Source organism: Chenopodium album, chromosome 19 (genome assembly GCF_948465745.1).
Source record: "Chenopodium album chromosome 19, dcCheAlbu1.1, whole genome shotgun sequence".
NCBI classification, from domain to species: Eukaryota; Viridiplantae; Streptophyta; class Magnoliopsida; order Caryophyllales; family Amaranthaceae; genus Chenopodium; species Chenopodium album.
Genome location: NC_137852.1, coordinates 41,878,353 through 41,898,092, shown reverse-complemented (window position 1 = coordinate 41,898,092; position 19,740 = coordinate 41,878,353). Strand labels below are relative to the sequence as shown.

The window sequence follows — 19,740 nt, the reverse complement described above, 5'->3', positions numbered from 1 at the left end:
CTAATTAACTTAAAAAAACTCTATCATTTATCAAATTTTAAGCCATGTAATTATGGTCCCCTCGGTCCTTTAATGATCATATTAGTCGAAATTTCGAGACAATTAGTGAAATGTATGGCTCTACAAATAGTTGTACCTATCATATATGCAAAGGGACATATTCATAACTTTCAAGTGTTACACTAATTAAGGTTAACCGTGGCATTCGATGAACACGTGGAGTAATTATGGGTTGATTATATATTTTTTAGCTAAAATTATGCCAAGATCATATAATATTCCATGGATCTAAACACATTTTTGACCCATGCTTAATTTAATTAATTTGTAGTAGCTAGGCATAGTGTTCTGGCAGCAACATATACAGGCCAATTTTAGACAGTGGAGAACATGGAATCTAATGAGATTTGACTTTATTTTATGCACTTTATCTTACTTAGAAGCATATTATAAAAAAAAATAAAATATAAATATATATTATATCAAACCATCTCATTAAGGAAAAATAAGAAGCACTTTAAGGTATGACTTTTTAGTTCCAATTTCTAATTTGAAGAAGAGGTATAAAAGGGTTGACATGTTTAGATTGATAATCTAAATTACTAATACAAATTAAAAGGAGTTGACATATAATTTGTAAGGATAAATTTTGTGCACGTAGACTTGATTAATATTGGTTGCTTTATGATGTATATAAAAGTGAGCATCTTCTTCATATTGCGAGTATATTTTATTTGTAAGGATAAAATTTTGTCATGAATGGACTATGAAAATGTTGGTCGTGGTCATCATTTTTAATTTCTTATCAAAACCCAACTTTTTGATTGTTAAATATTATGAATTCAGCTTATGATAGATACTTTTTTGTTTTGTTTATATTTAGTAAAAGATGAGTACCCATTAAGGGTAGTGATCCTCGATCGTTTTTTAAAGTTGTAATATTCACTGATCGTTAAATGAGTCGATCTGAATGCACCCATCGCTAAAGAATTGAGAAGATATTTTGAGTTATTATACATGTACAAGTATATTGGAGGTTTCATCATCCTAAAACAATTTATAGAAAATGAACTCCTTATAAGTAGCGTTTTTCTCTTAATATGGAAAAATTGACATGTGAGTTTAACATGAACCCTATTAATATGAACTTATCATATCAATCAAGATAACTTACTAAAGATACTTTTGTATACATCCGGTGTACAGTAATTTATTGTACATCGGGGGTCACTTTTTATCAAATTTAGGGTCACTTTTACAATTTTTTGGGTAACTTTTATCAATAAAGTATAAATACTTTGTAACATTTATTTATGTTAGGGTAACATTTATCCATATTAGGGTAACTTTTGCTTATTTTAGGGGTAACTTTATAACGGATGTACAATATTTATTGTACATCCGATTTATTTAAAAGTTTGTGAACTTACTATTACAAATCTCTGTTTCTTATTAATTGATGTAATAAAAGGACATTATTTGTGAGACATAAAAATATCATTTGTTGCAACTAATAAGAAATTGAGGTATTATATAACGATTAATTACTTTAATAGGTCAACAGAAGTAAAGGACAGCCCAAATTAAAGAGATTGAGGCAAGAATTTAGTGTAAGAGTAATTTATATTATTGTGAAAATAGACACCATATCGCTTGACTAGTATGAATGTATGATTTAGAAGTACAAAAATTGTTGGCCTTTTAGGGAATACTTTTACAACTAGACCATATATTTTTATAACTTGAACATGTAATAACAAAGTATTTTCAAAGCAAAAAAGTAATTTAAACATTACATTTATAGTATTCTATATTGATATTCGAAGTGTGTTTTAAGATGATATTATTGTTTGGGACTTGGGATTGTATACAATCTCAAAATTGGATTCCATTTTTATCATTTACTTTTTGTGGCTCCCTATACACCAAGGATACATACGTAATTGTTGAAATAGCTTTATGCATGTAATGTTTATAACGGTCATAGTCTAAAAACTATCTAAGAAATTTTACCACAAAATGTTTATAATGACCATTTAAAATGAGCAATACAAATATTAGAATTAAGGCAGAGAATTTGTATTGGTTTTTTGGATTATGGATGACTGGATGAGACTGATTCAAACTTTGCTAGCTAAAGTCTAATAAAACTCTTTTTTGAAAACATGTATTTCGTGCATTATCTTGATATTCAAGCAATTTATTTATATTTAACCTTACTATGAAAGTATGAAGTATCTATATAATGTTTAGATAACCAAAATTGCTCTAAAACTAGAAAATAAAATCAAATTGATTGGTTATTTAGGGCTTGTTCTGATTTACTGAACTGATTTGATTGAAGCTGAACTGAACTGAACTGACTGAGCTAGCTGAAATGATTTGTTTATAAGAAAAGGAAATTAAGAATTAAACTGATCGGAGCTGAAATGAATTGAAATAAAGCTGAAGAGAACATGCCCTAGTACACCATATATGTGCTAGCTAGGTTTATCACTACTCCATATAGGGACATATTACATGGGTTAGGTAGGGCAATTTTACTAGATAAGGCAGAACAAATTCTGATGTACAGTGCATCACTGTTAACAAATCAAATCATTAGCTGATTCTATGAGGCATATAAGTAAGATTAATGACAATGCATATGAGGTTACTGATCATGCATAATATATAGATTAATAAATATTAGTAAAGTTAATACAGTACTTGATTAGTTACCAAGCTGCCACAATATGCAACAAGTCAAGCAATAAAACAATGGGCAGTTATTCTACCTTAACATTATCCATGAATCCTATTTTAGCATTACAATAATGATTAATAACACAAGCATTATAATAAGCAATACAAATTATAAATGTACCTACAATGTGATAAGTACACCGTAACATAAACAATACTAATATCTCCGTTTCAAATCATATTAGACATTATTTATTCACAATTTATGTATGATCATTGCAAATAATTTAAAACACAATATTACACAAATCGTACATATTCCTAGACGTTAAATTGACCGTATCACATTTGTACACGAACCATGCACCGTGCTGGGTTGAGCCTAAGTTAAGGGTATAATTCTAAGGATGTAGCAGAGTGCAATAGTGCACACGTGTGGTAGGGTATTCTGCTGCTCTCGCCTAGTCTCTCCCGGTGGACGAAACTATGAACAGTAGAAGCATTAAGCCTGGAGGAGAGAGAATCAACAATCTTATTTTTATATTATTTTTTGAGAAATCAAATTCTCAAATACTGTAAATTTTTAATTTTTGATTGTAAACAGAAAACAAAAGTACCTATGCTTTGAAATTTCGCTTTAGTCATACACCCAAATTCCAGGTTAGTACCCAGAAACTTATAATCAAAGATAATTCCATTTACATTGTTTTAACATTTAAATGTTCATTATATGAAAATCCCAGTTCAATTTTAGCTATGTTTATTGCATTTTTAGTTGCAACATTTGAATTTCTGGAATTTAATTAATGGGTATTCATTTATTCAGCCATTATGATGAATATGTACAATAGATTATGGTGGGAAAAACCCAGAATTGAAGAGCTTTTTATTGTTTAACAAAAATTATAAGTGATTAATTGTTAAAAGTTTATGAACATTTGTAATTTTTATTGAAAAGTTGTTGTTTGATTTTTAATGGGTTGGTAATGCTTTACCAGCTATAATACAAGCATGGATTCTATATATAATGTGCAAAAACTAAGACCATGTTTGGTTGGGTGGCTAGGTCAAATTTTTGATTTGATTGTGGATTCTCTTTTCAAAAAAGGAGTTCTACTTTTTTGGGTTTTTTTTTAAAAAAAAAACTTTTCATCATCTCTTCTTTTGGCCTCCAGAGAATTCATCTCTCTTGTAATTAATACTTAGACCTTAATTAGTGCTTTTTATCTTTCTAATTAGTTTATTAATTTAGGATATTTTCTGAGTTCAAGGTCGGTGAGTGTGAGTATTATCATGGTCTATGATGTTGAAAGTTTGCTAGAGGTGATTTAGATTCTTGGGTTTATTTCCATTTTGCCCCCATTTGTTTGTATAAATAGGAATAGCCAGGCTTGAACTTTGTCATTGTGGTGTGTGGTTAAGCAAAGATGAATCCATGTGGTGATGAATTTCGCGGTTCAGGTTAGTTAATAGAATAGACGAATCCATCCTTTTAGGATTGTGGCTTTGGCGATGTAGTTTTTGTAGTAGGGTGGTCAATAGAAAGTTCTTTAGCCCTTGAATTAGTTATATATGTCCTAGGAATAATTGGAAAGTGTAAGAAAGTTAACATTTAAGGAAAGACTAAAGAGGATGTTGATTACCTGGTTTGGGAAGGAGAAGAGTTGAACCTTTATAAAGTAATTTACTATAAGGGCCTGTACATGTAATTGTTGCTTAGTTATTGTCCTAAAGATAGCTTATCTTGGTCATTTATATTGGAAGTGTGATATTAGGATTGAAACTAGGATTATTGAAATGAAGTCAATGAGGAAAAATTACTTTTCGTTGTTGAAATTCCCTGTTTACATTGTTTCAGGTAGTGAGGACATTGAAGAGGCTACTCCTATGACAACGAATTTGGAATTTGGAGGAACTCATGTTGTCAGGCCTAAAGGGAAACACCAAGCTACTATAGTTTGGTTGCATGGAATGGGTGACAAAGGCTTGAGGTAGTAACTTCAGTAAACCATTCAATGAAAGGCATGCTAGCATTTTGCTTTTTGCATCAATATTCTTGCCCATTCTTGAGTTGAAGTCCTTGATAGGCTGGCTGTAATGATAAGTTATCATTCTGTAATTGTTACTAATCAAATTTGTCCTGGAAAACCTGATTTGCATGGACTAGGTTGTTTTGAGAGTATAATTTTCTGATTGATCATACACGCATATGCTTTTGAGCATATAGTGTAAATATCGTAAATCCACTAGGATTAGTATGTGTTATGCTGACCTATACCCAATAAGAAAAAGGCAGGAATATGTTTGGTAACAAAAAATACGGTGTGTGAATCATGCACTCTAGCTGCTAATTTGTTCCGTGCTTTGTAAGAAACCTTCTCAAAAATTCCCTTCTCGTTTTGAACTCCTTTGAGAATAATTCCCTCCTGAAGTCAAACTCAAAAGTGTTGTTGAGTCATATTGTTAAAACCTGGCATATAGGGGACCGCAGAAACACTATCTTGCAAGGTCCTCTGAACATGTATGTTTGTCTAATTTAACATTATTCACTCACAGCATGAGCAAAACAGAGAAGGCTATATTCTATTTCATTTTTAGTTGTCTTTATATGTAAACAAAATATTCTACTGCTCTTGGAAAGGCATATACCGTGCTTAAGAGAGTATTATTAGATGGGCATTCTGTAGTTTAAAAGTGGTCCAAAGTTTCAATGTTTTTCTTGGTTATTTTATGTTTTTTTTTCAATATTTTCATACTAAACTAACACTGATATTCTACGCTGCAGCTGGTCTCAGCTCTTAGAGACCCTTCCCCTTCCAAATGTAAGTTTTGGCAGATTTTCCCAGAAAATTTTGTGTATTCAGATAGCAAAGACTTCCATTTGCATTTTGCTTATACTATTTGTGAGCTCAGATTTCATAGTATGATAACCATGCAGATTAAGTGGATTTGTCCAACTGCTCCTACTCGTCCAGTTGCCCTTCTTGGGGGATTTCCATGCACTTCTTGTAAGTTTTATGGCTATCATTTCTTAGTCACTACTGGCTCTTACACTTCTATTCCAGTATCTACAGATTTCTAGTGTGTATATATTTACTTTATATGTCTTGGTATGGAAATGGTAGGGTTTGATGTGGAAGATATGTCGCAAAGTGCTCCAGATGATTTGGAAGGTTTAGATGCTTCAGCAGCACACATCGCCAACCTTCTGTCCAGTGAACCCTCTGACAGTATGTGTTTGGACTTCAGTGTTACATGATAGCTTAAAGGCAATTTAATTTTGGCTCTAGCTCGTTTTATACATGAGCGACATCCCTCTCTTGTCCTTTAAACGTATATCTTTATTACTTGTTGAAAAAGTTTTGACAGATTCCCTACTTTCTGTTTACATTGATTATTTCTCATCATTTTTATCTGTGGTTTCTTTTTCCCCCTCATATTTTGTATATTTTCTGAATATAAACGCTTCCTGACTATACGTTGTCAAATCAAATTCCATCTATTACTTCATGTTACAAAATCCTTGTTCTTCATATTCCATTTCTCAAACTGTCAACATGTCTCACCTGTATTATCACAATCTAGCTTTCGCTTAACTGTTTTTCTGGACCTGCTATTAGTGCATTTTACCTGTATATACCTAGGTGATCATACAAGATTAGCATGAAACTTGCTACTAATTGCCAATAATTTTCAATAGCCTAATCATTATTTTTTTATTAGTGCAAAACTTATCTGGAGGTGATAAATGAGATCTTACGCTCCACCTTTTTATATTTCACTACTTAAGAAAATATAAATACTTGCAATCAAGCTTACGAACTTCAGCAACTTGTCAAAGCATCTCTCTTCTATGAATTGGGATTAATCTTTGAACTACTACTTGCAGTTAAGCTTGGTATTGGAGGTTTCAACGTAGGTGCTGCAATCTCTCTGTATTCTATGATATGCCAAGTCTTAGGGCGATACAGGAATGGAAATCCCTATCCTATCAATCTCAGTGTAGTTGTTGGACTAAGTGGATGGCTGCCATGTTCAAGGTTTATGTACTTTATTAATATGGGCCTCAATACATTTGGTTTATCAAGTTGCATTTTTACAAAGTGGAATCTTTTACATTAGAATCTTATGCTTAATCATGGTCTTAATTTCTCAGTTCATTGAAAGCATGGATGGAAGAGTCCCAAGAAGCTCAGCAACGTGCAGCGGCATTGCCCATTTTACTCTGCCATGGATCAGGTATTCCTATTTCTTTCTTATTGTGTTATGTTTGTCATGATTCATAACTCGTGATGTTATCTTCTCTTGTATCTAATTCTTCTAGTCTTTGAGCTTTAAAGACTCCTTTTTGTTTCATTTTCTTATTCACTTTTTTGGATGATGTGCCAGTTGAACTTTGAATCTATGTAAACATGAAGCTACTTTAAGAATTTATTCCCATACATAAAATTGCTAATCACTCGGTTTACTTTTGGTTCAATTGTTGTGCTATTTTTTCGTAAGATACCATTCATAGCTCATGACTTTTCCATAGTTCATACTCAAATGACTTTTCTGATGTCTTATTTTGCATCTATATCTTCTACACTTAAACTTTAAAGATGACTTTTTGTTTCAACTTCTTCCCGTTTTTTGGATGATGCCAATTGAAAATTGAAGAAGGGTAACACAAAGCTAAATCTAAGATCTATTTCCATAAATAATGATTGCAATTTGCAAATAACTTGATTACCCTTTATATCTGATTGTTGTAAAATACAAACCAATACTTTGTAAACACTTCATAGTCTATATCACTTATTTACCAAGTACAATGAGTGCCACTTCCCTTCATGAAATATTCACGTCTCTTTATCTCAATTTGTCATGGAATTACTCTAATTACCTAACACTATGAATTTACAAAACACCTTTTAAACAATTAAAGATTGAAGTGGCATACATGACACATCTAGGACATTTAGCTTTACTTTTCATCAAGGAGCCACAGTAACTCTTCATCTAATTTTTGTGGTTCAGCTGATGAAGTGGTTGCGCACGATCATGGAGAGAAAGCTGTGGAAACCCTTACTTCACTTGGATTCCAGAATATTACTTTCAGGAGCTATGATGGGTACATGATCCTTGTATTAGCTACAACACTTGCTAAAAGATGAACTTTCATGAGACTTAACTTGGTCTTACCATGCTGTTTTTTTTAAACAGGCTAGGTCATTACACCATCCCCGAAGAAACTGAAGAAGTCTGCAAATGGCTAACCACCGTGTTGGAGCTTGAAGGGACCCCTTCAGATTCCTAGAACCGTTATACGCAGTGACATGAAAGTAAACTAGCAGGCAAAGTACCTTATCAAGAGCATAGCTAGCAATATGTTGAGATGCTACTAATAGATGGCAATAAGGAAATCTATTTATAGTATATAATGAAAAACATGGTATAATCCTTGTATCTTGAAAAAATATTATTCGCATATGAAATATATTACATGATGTTCTCTCTTCATAATCCTTGGGCTATTGATATTTTCTACCATATGATGAGAAAATTTACTACTTACTGTACTGCGTTGATCAATCAATCCGATGTTGAACTTGTGTCTTGAATATGTATGATGAGAAATCGAGCAGAGAAAAATGTCAATCAATCTAGTACTTGAGGACTTACAAATTTAATACGTCTATTTACCAAATTATTTATGAAACTAAGGGGCAAAATATCCTAAGTACCCTTAGTAAACCAACCTTTAGTTAGCCACAAAGGTGGTACTTATATTTCGGCCCCTCTTAGTTGCCTAACTATTACGCAATTAGCTAAACTCTAAGAAGTTCTATAATCTATACCCAAATCTTTATGCCTTCTTATAGAACTCAGTTTTTTCTGAGATGGATAGATGGCCAAGCTCATTTTGGGTCACCAAAATTGAGATAGGAAAAAGGATTCCACAAATTATAGATAGATGTTCCATTTTACAATGGTTGAAATAATTCAAAAATTCTGAATTACAACTGTAGAACATCTTGTGACAGTTTATCAATTTGTGTACTTGTCAAATTTATTTACTCGCTTTCTTAAGCCCCCTATAAATATTCAATTAGAGGGAAAAAGAATAATACCCCTAGGAGCAAAGAGAAGGAAAACTGAAAGGATGTTTAATCTTGATATCTCAGCAAATACAAGCAGATTATGATTCAGATTATGGTGTATGCGACCAGTTGGAGTTCATAATATCATGATGCAGCTTGTCAGCAGAAGACCAGATAGTTGATCTCAGACAACAATTTTTTTTCCACATCTAGATCGAGAGTTCAGGAGACCAACCTTTGCACTCATTGGTGCAAGCTGTGATACACGAAACCATATGATGCCTGGAGAATCACATAAAAATCATTAGAGAATGACACAGCTCACCTGAATCTATTGACAATGAACTCCAAATATGCTCAATGGAAGAAAAAAATTATTCACTCACCTCAAACTGCATACGTGAATAAGTATAAATCTGGTATCTAAATAAAAGGTTTAACCTCTGTTGTCAAGATTGCTGTTTTTGGAATACGGAGTGAGCGGAGGAAATGAAGGCACAGCACGCAGTACAAATTTGCGGCTAATTTTTAGGGCTTCTGAGGAGTTTATATGATTGTGAGGGGGAGAGATCCGCTTCTTATTAGGGGAGCTCAGTTTTACAGATTTAATGGGGGTAGGTGACTGCTTCAGGATCTCGGGGGTGTCATCTTCAAACATGTCAGAGTGTGTGCTACCTGTACCAAATTCTTTGAGTTCAGAAGTAGCCAACTGTGTAATTGGAGTAAGTGGTGAGCTTCGCCATCGAAGAGAACTACTTGGTGCCAGAGGACCACTTTCAGCAAAAGATTCAGGCTGTGATATATTTCTCAAGATGCTATTTTTAACATCAGGTTTTGATGATTGGGACGAACAGTGTGCATTTACGGACTCATCATCACCTGCAAGTACTAATCTGTCTTCTGTGTTCTCCGGGCCTTTCTCTGCATCATGGACACCTACATCCGTACATTTATTTTTTTCTAACAGCTCACCATGGTTCTGTGAATTTGATGGAGAAGCTGGGTTTTCTTCAGATGTCAACGTATCAGTATGAGATTCTGGAGGGTTCAAAAATTTCCTGAAGGGTAGCCGAGATTTGAGAGCATTCTTTTTCTGGCTGCATCAAATAAAGACCATGCAGTTAGTGAAATGAAACTTCGAAAGATACAAGGACCAAAGACTTAAGGAAGATATAATCTTACTCTGAGCACTGCAATGCTGGTGTAATTGGTGTCAGGTTAGGAGAATTGTGCGCCCTACTGCTGACAAAACTATTATTGACAGTCATTGTTCCTTCTGACATTTCAGCAGATGCTCTCTTAAGCATAATTTCTCTGGCAATATTATAATCTGCAAAAATAAAGCTTCATTATTAATATTGAGCAGATAAGCTCAATGACAAGGCAACATAACTTCAACACAATCCATGCAATCAGTAACTTTCTTTTAATGCCCTCAATAACTGCAAGTTGTGTACATTAAGCAGGATGCAACTAAGCTAATGATAAATTCTATGTTGCACGCAAGAAGCTATTAAAAGAAGGCATAGATGAGACAATTTGATGTAAAATGTATACAATTTGGCCACACTAACATAGGTAATAAGTCCAGGTTAAGGTCTTGCTAAGAGATTGCAGCGTAGCAAAAGCACATTAAATAGCTACGATAAAAAAGCAAATTAAGAGGGAGATTGTCGTACAAATTCTACAAAGTATACCATCGATATCAAGTTATCAACCAACACTAACATCATGAGCAGATTATGGTTATGGTATCATTTGGCAACCAGCAATAAGTCCCAAATTGTTTTAGCATGTTTGACCTATTAAATAGCAGATCTTCTAACAAGCATTTGATAAATTACTTTTAGGAGTTTTCTGTGAGCTTTTTGGATAAATATAATGACAACAACAACAAAAAAATAGATAAATAAAACAATTTAATCTAAAAAAGGTAAATAATTGGTAATCAAAGGGTTTGTTGTTCATTTCCATATGTTCCTTCCATAGCATATCGAAAAACAGCATACTGACCCCATCCTACTCTTCAATCTAATTCATAACAAACACCTCTAAAAGTAGATTAGCTAGTCAAATCTATTATTTAGCTTATGAACAACTCTGTTTGCTCCAATATACTATTAACAAAAATCCTCCAAGTGGGAAATATTAAAAGCTATAGGAAAACAAACAAGCTCCTGTCAACAAAATTTAACATAGCAGCTTACTGTACAAAATAGTATAATTCAAATTAGGAATAAACCAGGTCTATGCAATATTTTAGCAGTTTGTCACCAACTGAAACAGTAGGTATCCCCAAGAACCTCAACCTTAGCTGATGAGAACAAAAGACAATATTGACTTTTCATTATTCTAACATTGCACATATGCAGGATGACAATTTTTATCAAGGGATGAACACTATTCCTTAAATTTTTTACTTCAGTACTGGTAAACCAGCTTTTGCAGGTCAGACCAGATCAAATACAAGTATACCATATTCCTTAAATTTATGGTTCAGATGCATTCCTTAATGATTTATGGTTCTTCTCTGTTACTGATTCCTTTTGTGTTCACAATTTAGTCAAATTCTTGCTCCCATTGAACCATGTAATATAATACTCCGTAGTATCCCATTCCAATAAATAGCCTCTTCATTTGGTTAAACTTTTATTGTAAATCAGCAGCTCTCCATGGTAATTATCAGAAGAAAATTTCCACTGTCATTATTATTGGTTTTATGCTAACATAGCATCTACACAAGAGTACAAGACTATTGCACTGCACCCCTAGAAGATTTTCCATATAACTGAGCCTAATTTACACTCTTAGCTTCATCGTCCTTACCATAAATACACAACCTATATTAGATCGTTAGATGTGGCAAATAAGAAATATATATAAATGCTCCACTCAGCTTTAAGATAGTAATTAGTAAGCATAATAAAAAACCAATCCTCTTTAGATTCAATACTAAAGAGCAAAGTAGCTCTTTATAGCAACCAGGCGCTACTCAATTTTAGCTACCACTTGGCCAGGCTATTTTATAATGAAGCATGACATGATTGTCTCAGCTCAAGGACTAAGCAGTGAGCAATCCAATCTTCAATCTACTTGAATTATTTACTCAGCCCTTGCAATGGGTCAAGGATGTGATGAGTTGATTTTCAAGTTTCAACATAATGAATATGCATAAAACTCTATGGAAATATCATCTTGCTATGTTTGGCATAGACCGCATACTAAGGAGAATGTTTAATATTCTTTTGCTTGGATTTGTTTGGTATGTTATGAGGGATATAGAGCCATCCCTAGGATAATTATAATAAAAAAATAAATAAAAATAAATAAAAAAAAAAACTTGAGACCCAAGCAAAAAATGAGAAAGAGAAAGGAAGATCTTGAATATTGTGGAGTAGACCAGAGTGACAATTTATCATAGTACGAACTACAACAACAACAACAACAATAGCAGCAACAACAACAACAATCACAGCAACAGAGTAAAAAATCAATTGCTTGGTAAAAGAAAGTGAAGGAAAGGTACATGAATACAAAGTCTATACACCAGCACTAGCACAAGAGCCATTAGACAATTAGATCAAGCACCACAAGTTGCTCAAGACAGTATTATTTCAAAAGGGATCGGAGTTACATAAAAGTTGCTAGTATAGTTGTCCAAGACTAAAGAAAGTCAATCCAGATCAGACAGTTGTGTATGAAGAGATATAGTAGTGTGGATAAATCTCACCAAAATTAAGTGCAATAGTTAAGTCGCAGAAAAGTGGAATTGACTTGTTGGCCTAGTAGCTTGCTCAAATATTAGCTAACTACAGTCTACAGATACTCATGAAAAATGACTCCTAGTACTGTTCAAAAGCAGTTAACAAATTGAAAAGAGTTTGGCATAAACTAGGGATATAGCTGATCACCATTTCTACATCCTTTTCAGCTCTTCATTTAGCACGTGTGTTTGTCATTTCTACATAAATATGATGGTTTAGAGCTGAATGGCAAAATGACTCCTAGTAGAAATAAAGAGCTGAATGAAGAATACAGGGAATCATTTAGCACGTGTGTTTGTCATTTCTACATAACAAATATTTATGTTTGTCAAACCTCAGTAGACAACAGACTAAGGTTTGACAAACATAAATATTAGTAGGCTAGTAGCAATAAAACTATCTACTGTGCTCTAAACCATCATACTACAATGGAACCAATAACGGGGAAAAAAAGGTAAAATCAGTTTGCCATTCTATCTGCCTCAAACACACACCCACACCCACATCCACGCCCACGCCCATAGATATACCCACACCCATGCCCATACACACACCCACACACACAAAGGGCAATAAAATCTTCTCAAATATAATTTACCTTCTCTTATTCCATATATATTTTTACATCCTTCACAACGGCATCCTTCAGAGCATCCAACATTAGCCTGTTAGTGTTAAAAGGTCAGCAAAAGACATAGGTATGTAGCACAAAGCCATATACTATATTTAAAAAATACAACAAAGTAAAGGAACCATCACAATGCAAAAATGTTTGGTGGTAAAAGACCTGATAGCACTCGCAATATTTCTTAAGACACATAGATTTTTTGCAATTGCATCCTCTTTTATGCCTTGCCGAGGATGGAGTTGACAGATTGCTGACAACCTGACAATATTGAAAACAGATAAGTAACAACTCTTCCAAAATACATTCATGATATAGGGCATATATAAGCAATGGTACCTTGCTGCTGGTAGGAGAAGCTGTGGCAGTCTGCAAGACTTTTGGGGCAAAAGCGAGTGGATTTCTGGATTCAATTTGTTGCCTTGTCTCTAGCACTGTATCTTCATATTCAGGTCGATTAAAGCACCCTACGCAAGCACATGATTCACCACAGTAAAATCCCGCAGCAAAACAATCACAATAGCTGCAACCAAACCATGAAAATCATACAGGCAACAGTGAGTACAATGCATCATCAACTGAATTGAGTATAGCAAAGGGACAAAAACACCTACAGTTTTAAACATTTGGTCTTTCTGCAATTACATCGCTTGGTTGTGTCATCATCCGTAGAGCTTGAGGTCTTTTTCCTGGAGGAACAATGTCAGAGTCCAAGCAAAAAGATTTATTTACAATTGACTTGTAAGACAGAGATTTGATGCTTGCCTCTTCGTATTTGGGCTTCCAAGACTAGACTCAAAATTTTCCACAAGATCTGAACTTAATGTAATCTTTTCATTTATAATTGTAGAAGCAGCATGTAGCTTTGTCTCAATGGCATTGTTAGATAGTTCAACAGCTTCTGAAGCTATGGTGTTGTCAGACGACGGTACTGAGCAGGCCTGATGTCGATCTACCTCCTCAGAGTTAATTATAACTTTCCCAGTTACATTAGAGGCATCGACCTTTCTATCTGATTGATTGTTTGTGAGAAATAGCAATTTTTTTCTTTCCACTCTCATCACAGATGACTGCTGATTAGTAATTGCACTATCCGTTGATCTGGGGTAAACTACACTGTTCAGATGCAACCCTATACCTAGTGGCTTGGAGACTGCAACAGCATGGCTATCAGTAACTGAAGAAACACAAGCATCAACAGCAGGTTTAGAGAAGTTGTTCAATTGCTCACTCCCTAATTTCCCAGTGGACATATTAACTGATTCTCGAATCTGGGCACTAGAAATGGGGTTCCAAAAACCAGGTCCATCAACAGAATTAATCCTTTGGCTCTCATCAAAAAGACAACGTCTGAGAGTGCCACGTTCGAAATGATTGGCCTGCATTAGGGTTAAGCAAGTTGTAGAAAGGTATAGTTATTTTCACTAAGGAAATAGAATATGAACATCAACCGACTAAATGACGTGAGAGAACACTCCACAACTCTCACATGCATAGATCTCAAAAAACTTTTGCCTTTAAACTGTGCAAATAAGGAGAAAGACCTAAGAAAAACTTAAATAATGTATTCTGAGACGTAAACTTTGAAAAGCAAATCGGGGTGAGAATAGACATATTGAGAGTTTGAGAACGAAACAAATAGACCTTCAAAAATAAGCAGGGATACTGGGGGAGGGTGTGTATCTATGATCACCTCATTGAAAGAATCTCCAGTTTGACATTTTTCGGATGTATGATCTGTCAACAAACTGGACGAGGCACCCGAACATTCAGAAGCTGAAATTACATGCCGTGGTTCATTTTTCACCAATCTAACACTGATTCTGGACTTTGCTTGTGAAATTCTTTTACCCTTTTGCAATGCAGAACCATTCGGGCCCAGAGCCTTGCCATTACCAACATCTATTTTCTCCAAACAGCCACCTTCTAGAGAGGGTTGGGCATTGTCAGATTGTAATTTTTGTGAAGAATTTGCACAATTGCCAGGATCGGTTAAGAATTCATCAAGGCAACCAGATGGACTACAATGAGCATCTGGAGCTAACTTTTCAGTGTTGCAAGTCTTTTGATCACCATAAGCCAAACGATTATGAAATTCAGGTTCTGTTTTAATAGAACCACCCAGACCCCTTTCATTTTTGTGACAGTTGTCATGATCATGATCTTGAGAACATTCTGAATTAGGCCCAGAAGATAGTAGCTTCCTGAAGGCAATAAAAATCTCACTTACTTTCTGAAGCAATAAATAGTCACTAAAAAGAAATTTAAGGAAGTTTATTAGCAAAAAAACATGGTTACATGCCTGTTGAATAAATTTGTTAGTGAATTAAAGCGCGGTGATGTAAATACAAGTGGAGGTGAAGCTAGCCCAGGGAATCCTTGGGCAACAGGTCCACCTTTGACAGGCTGTATGGGAGATAGGTTGCTTAAGTAATTGAATACAGGTGAATCCTGCAGAATAGAAATTATTGCAAATTAGACATTATAGTCAGATGACATTTGAAAGTTAAAGTTAATGTCGGCCACAAGCTATTCCCAACTTAATTTCCTTAAGCCCACAAGTCCAAACAATAAGCATGGAGTTAATAAGTATTCTGGTGCTTTCTTTTTACAGGAGTTTAAGAAGAACAGGCTAGACTTGGAAGCATGTATAAATAAACCAAAAATTCCACAAGAGACTATCCATCCATATGAAAGAAAACATTTTCTTTGAAACCCTCACGTGCACCCTTAGTCACAGATAAGTCCCAATCGATCTTTGTGTTTATTGTAAACCCAAATTGAAACCAAATGCTTTAAATTTGGTGATCTAGCTCTTCTATCTTCAAAGTGCTTAGAAGGATTTAACAACAGTAGTTTAGCATAAATGCTTAGGGTGTGCAAAGGCAGAAAGAACTAAGTAGTCCTTCATCATCAGTCAATACTAAGGTGCATGAAAGAAAATGCCAACCATAACCCCTCGGAAAAATACATATATCTTCACAAACACACAAGTCCATGGATGCCTCACAAAGTCACAAATTTCCTAACTCCCAAGTATCAACTAACTCCAAATGACCATGGTTTAGTGAACCAGATTAGAATGAACCCGAATTACATGTCAAAATGATACTTCAATGTGAGCCACATGGCTCGTGATTCCTACATGACTAAGTTGATTTTATAAAGGTATAAGAAATGAGTATAACGACATAAGGAAAATAGTGCAACCGTCACTAATCATTGGTTTCCTAATACCAACCATATTCCTAACCTTCTGTATGTTAAGGAGCATCCTCATAACCTGATTGAACAAGTTTGCAGTATTGCACACCAAAAATGAGAGCAATGGACCCTGAATCTACTATATGATCAACAAACACATCTGACATTTGAAAGACAACTACCCCCCGGTCTTTTCCTCATGAAGGTTGGACTTATGGGTTATGAACAAGTTTGCACACCTAAATTAGAGCAAAGGACCCTTGATTCTAAAATGTGATCAACAAACACATCTGGCATTTTGAAAGACCACTACCCCCAACCTTTTCCTTGTGAAGGATGGACTATTGGGTGAATGAAACCTTCCATCCGAGAGAACTCAAACAGACATCACATCAATCCCAACAAGCTACACACTAAAACTGAGCACAATCCCTCTAATTACAACATGAAGAATCAATAGACCATACACTTTAACAAATTCCATCCTAAGTCCCAATTGTGTAAAACATTTTTTTGTGTGTGAATAGGTGTAAAACATAATCATGGTATCGTATGGATATCAATCTGCAACATTTTCAGCTAATGCCCAATGGTCTATAAGAAAACACCTACAAATTTGATGCTACATCATATAACCCTCGGAGACGGGAACGGGGACATTGGATTTGTGACTGCAGGAAACTTGGAGAAGGGGATGCAATTGAAGGGTCAAGGACTAGAACACTCATTATCATTGAGACATCTGCCAAACCCACTTCAAACCCTACCCACATTTGCACCAAAATCATCAAATTCAACCTCAAATTGTTGAATACAAGTAGATGATTACCCCAAGTAACAACAAAATTGAAGTAGATTAACCGATGAAAGCAAAAACTACATAAAATGGGCAGTGGATTTTTGTGCAAAACCTACAAGATCTAGCATTTGATTACTTCAAATGAACTTAAAAATCAACAAAGTACACTGATTTTGTTCAAATTTAAACTGAAATTACCAAAACCAAAACATTAAATTAGATAGAAAATTAGTAGGAGAAAGAGATTGATACTTGAAAAGCAGAAGAATCTGATGGAGAAGGATTGATTAATTTGATTTTGCGGGTGTTAGCAGGAGTAGATTTAGATTCTGGAGTGTCCATTTTTGCGAAAAACCCTAACCCTAATTGAGAAATGTTGCAGCTGTAGTAGAAAGTTGAACCCTCATCACCTGAAACTGACTGCTATTAGTGAGGAGATATGTAGAGGAAGAAATAGAGAAGGAAAATTACACTTGTATTTTTTACTACTTTGAATAATAAAAATGGAGGGAGAAAAATATTTTTTACTCATTTTGAATTAGGAAAAAATGGAGAAAAGAGTATTAATTATATAATGAATGGAATTGCCAATAAAACATTTTTTTATCAGAACAAATACACAAATTTGATAATAACTAGATGTAAGCCCGTGCAATGCACGGTTTTTAAATATTTCATTTTTGTATATTTTTTTTTTTTTTTGTAATTTCTTAATATTTTTTGTTTTTATTTTATATTCTATTATTTTAACAATAATTTAAGATAAAATATTTTGTTAAGTTTTAAATTATTCTTATTCAAATTTCACGTATATAGAGCTTGAATTTATAAATTGAAATAAATATTATCTCATTCATCGGATAGTTAGATAAAATCATTAAATCAAAATATATTTTTTAATTTCTAATTATTTGTTAAAATAATATAAATCCTAATGTAAAAGATAATATAATAGATAATCTTTGTTTTTTTCATTATTTAAATCTTAAATTACTATTTTTTGTTTTCAATTCTCAAATTTTATTTGTTAACTTTTTTCTTAAATGGCGACTAAAAATATAAATTCTAAATTAATATATAAATCTTATTTTTCATTGGTCGAAATATTACTTTTGCTTATGTGGCGTGCGATGCACGAATTTTCATATACATTTTGTATATAAATATTTTTTTGGTGATATCTTAATTGTTTTCTTGCATTATAAGTTTTAAAATTTTTGTATGAAAATATCATATCATCAGATATTTACATAAAACCATTAACATCAAATGATAATTTCTATTTTTTAAATATCAAAAATATAATTTTTAGTTTTTTAAATAATATAAATCATGATACCTAAAGATAATTTTTAGTTTTGTAACAAACAAAAATGATAAAATCTATTGTTTTTAAATAATTAAAATCCTAATAAATTACTAGTCGTCGTTTTTACCTACGTGGCAAAAATTTAAAATTTCATTCGTCACTTTTGTTTAGGTGGCGAGCGATTTTTTTAATTCTAAAATAAAATAGAAATCTAAAATTTCATTGGTCAAAATAATACCTTTTCTTACGTGGCGCTCCCAATGCTCTCCAAAAATGCCTACTTTATTTATATATATTAGATTTACATACGTAATAAAAAGTTTTTTTGTTTTTTTTTTCCGTTGCAAAATTAGAAAGCGATTTATCTACAATATGTTTCAAAAGCTCTAAATTCCTTAATTATACGACATATTAACAAAATTCTCAACATATTGTCCATGTTTTTCCTGTATTAATAAAGGATACCAAACTGCGACATTGAATATTGTCATTAATTTGTTGCTCTAAAACTAATAATTGAATATGAAATAGTTCATTAAACAGGAATACTGCTAATAAACAAATATGAGTAAAAAATAGATTGTTTATATATGGTATGAACAAAAAATAAGATTAAGAGAGGGCGTGTTCAAGGAGTTAGGGTATCTTTATGTATTATCATGGGAATCATTCGTATTTAAGGACTTATTAGAAATTCTACTTCCTTTGTTCTATTAATATATGAAGAAATTACGCATTCTCAAACACATTTTATTGGTTAAATATATGTAATTATATGAGAGTACAAAATGATACAAAGTTGATACTATGTAAGCCTATTATTACAAACGAATCTAACAAAACGTTACATGATTATATTTTTCTTAACGTATAAATCATAATGTGTGGTTAAACTAGAGTTATTAATAGTACAAAAGTTCAATATCGTTGTATCATAATTGAGTTCATATATGTTTAGATTAATGATAAGGGTTAATTAGTAAGAGTTAATCAACAAACAATTAAGTTTAATTTACAACTAAAAACAAGTTCGAAAAAGGTCTAATATAACTTTGGATAAGTTTATATAAAGATCATACAATTTCAGATAATAAGAAAAACTAAAAATCAAGTGAATAAAATGTATCCTATAAAATCATTTATTTTTGAGCAAATTTTGACATTTGCTACCAAGGAAAACACCTCGCTTCACATATGCTACCGGTTTAATTATATTTTTTTACTTAGCTACCACTTAAATTAGGGTTTGTTAAAAATAACTACCTGATGAT

General features: G+C 33.2%; 2 protein-coding genes across 3 annotated transcripts; one reads left to right on the top strand and one right to left on the bottom strand.

The window, feature by feature from the left end:
• Positions 1 to 3,231: 3,231 nt before the first annotated feature.
• On the top strand, positions 3,232 to 8,217 carry LOC145593724 (uncharacterized). Of its 2 annotated transcripts, none has more exons than XM_081650052.1 (9): positions 3,232 to 3,345; positions 4,544 to 4,676; positions 5,471 to 5,507; positions 5,624 to 5,693; positions 5,811 to 5,915; positions 6,575 to 6,725; positions 6,842 to 6,924; positions 7,705 to 7,798; positions 7,891 to 8,217. In XM_081650052.1, the coding sequence occupies exons 2-9, from the start codon at positions 4,573 to 4,575 to the stop codon at positions 7,982 to 7,984; spliced, it is 738 nt and encodes a 245-aa protein (XP_081506178.1). In that variant the 5' UTR covers positions 3,232 to 3,345; positions 4,544 to 4,572; the 3' UTR covers positions 7,985 to 8,217. The 2 variants fall into 2 exon arrangements, with proteins under 2 accessions (XP_081506178.1, XP_081506177.1); XM_081650051.1 differs by lacking the exon at positions 3,232 to 3,345 and adding an exon at positions 3,931 to 4,146.
• Positions 8,218 to 8,638: 421 nt separating this feature from the next.
• LOC145593726 (protein tesmin/TSO1-like CXC 2) lies at positions 8,639 to 17,612 on the bottom strand. The gene is made up of 11 exons (XM_081650053.1): positions 17,413 to 17,612; positions 15,460 to 15,608; positions 14,851 to 15,361; positions 13,923 to 14,536; positions 13,772 to 13,846; positions 13,497 to 13,680; positions 13,320 to 13,418; positions 13,131 to 13,197; positions 9,951 to 10,098; positions 9,155 to 9,865; positions 8,639 to 9,050 (listed from the first exon to the last, which is right to left on the bottom strand). The coding sequence occupies exons 1-10, from the start codon at positions 17,500 to 17,502 to the stop codon at positions 9,205 to 9,207; spliced, it is 2,598 nt and encodes an 865-aa protein (XP_081506179.1). The 5' UTR covers positions 17,503 to 17,612; the 3' UTR covers positions 8,639 to 9,050; positions 9,155 to 9,204.
• Between the last annotated feature and the right edge of the window lie 2,128 nt (positions 17,613 to 19,740).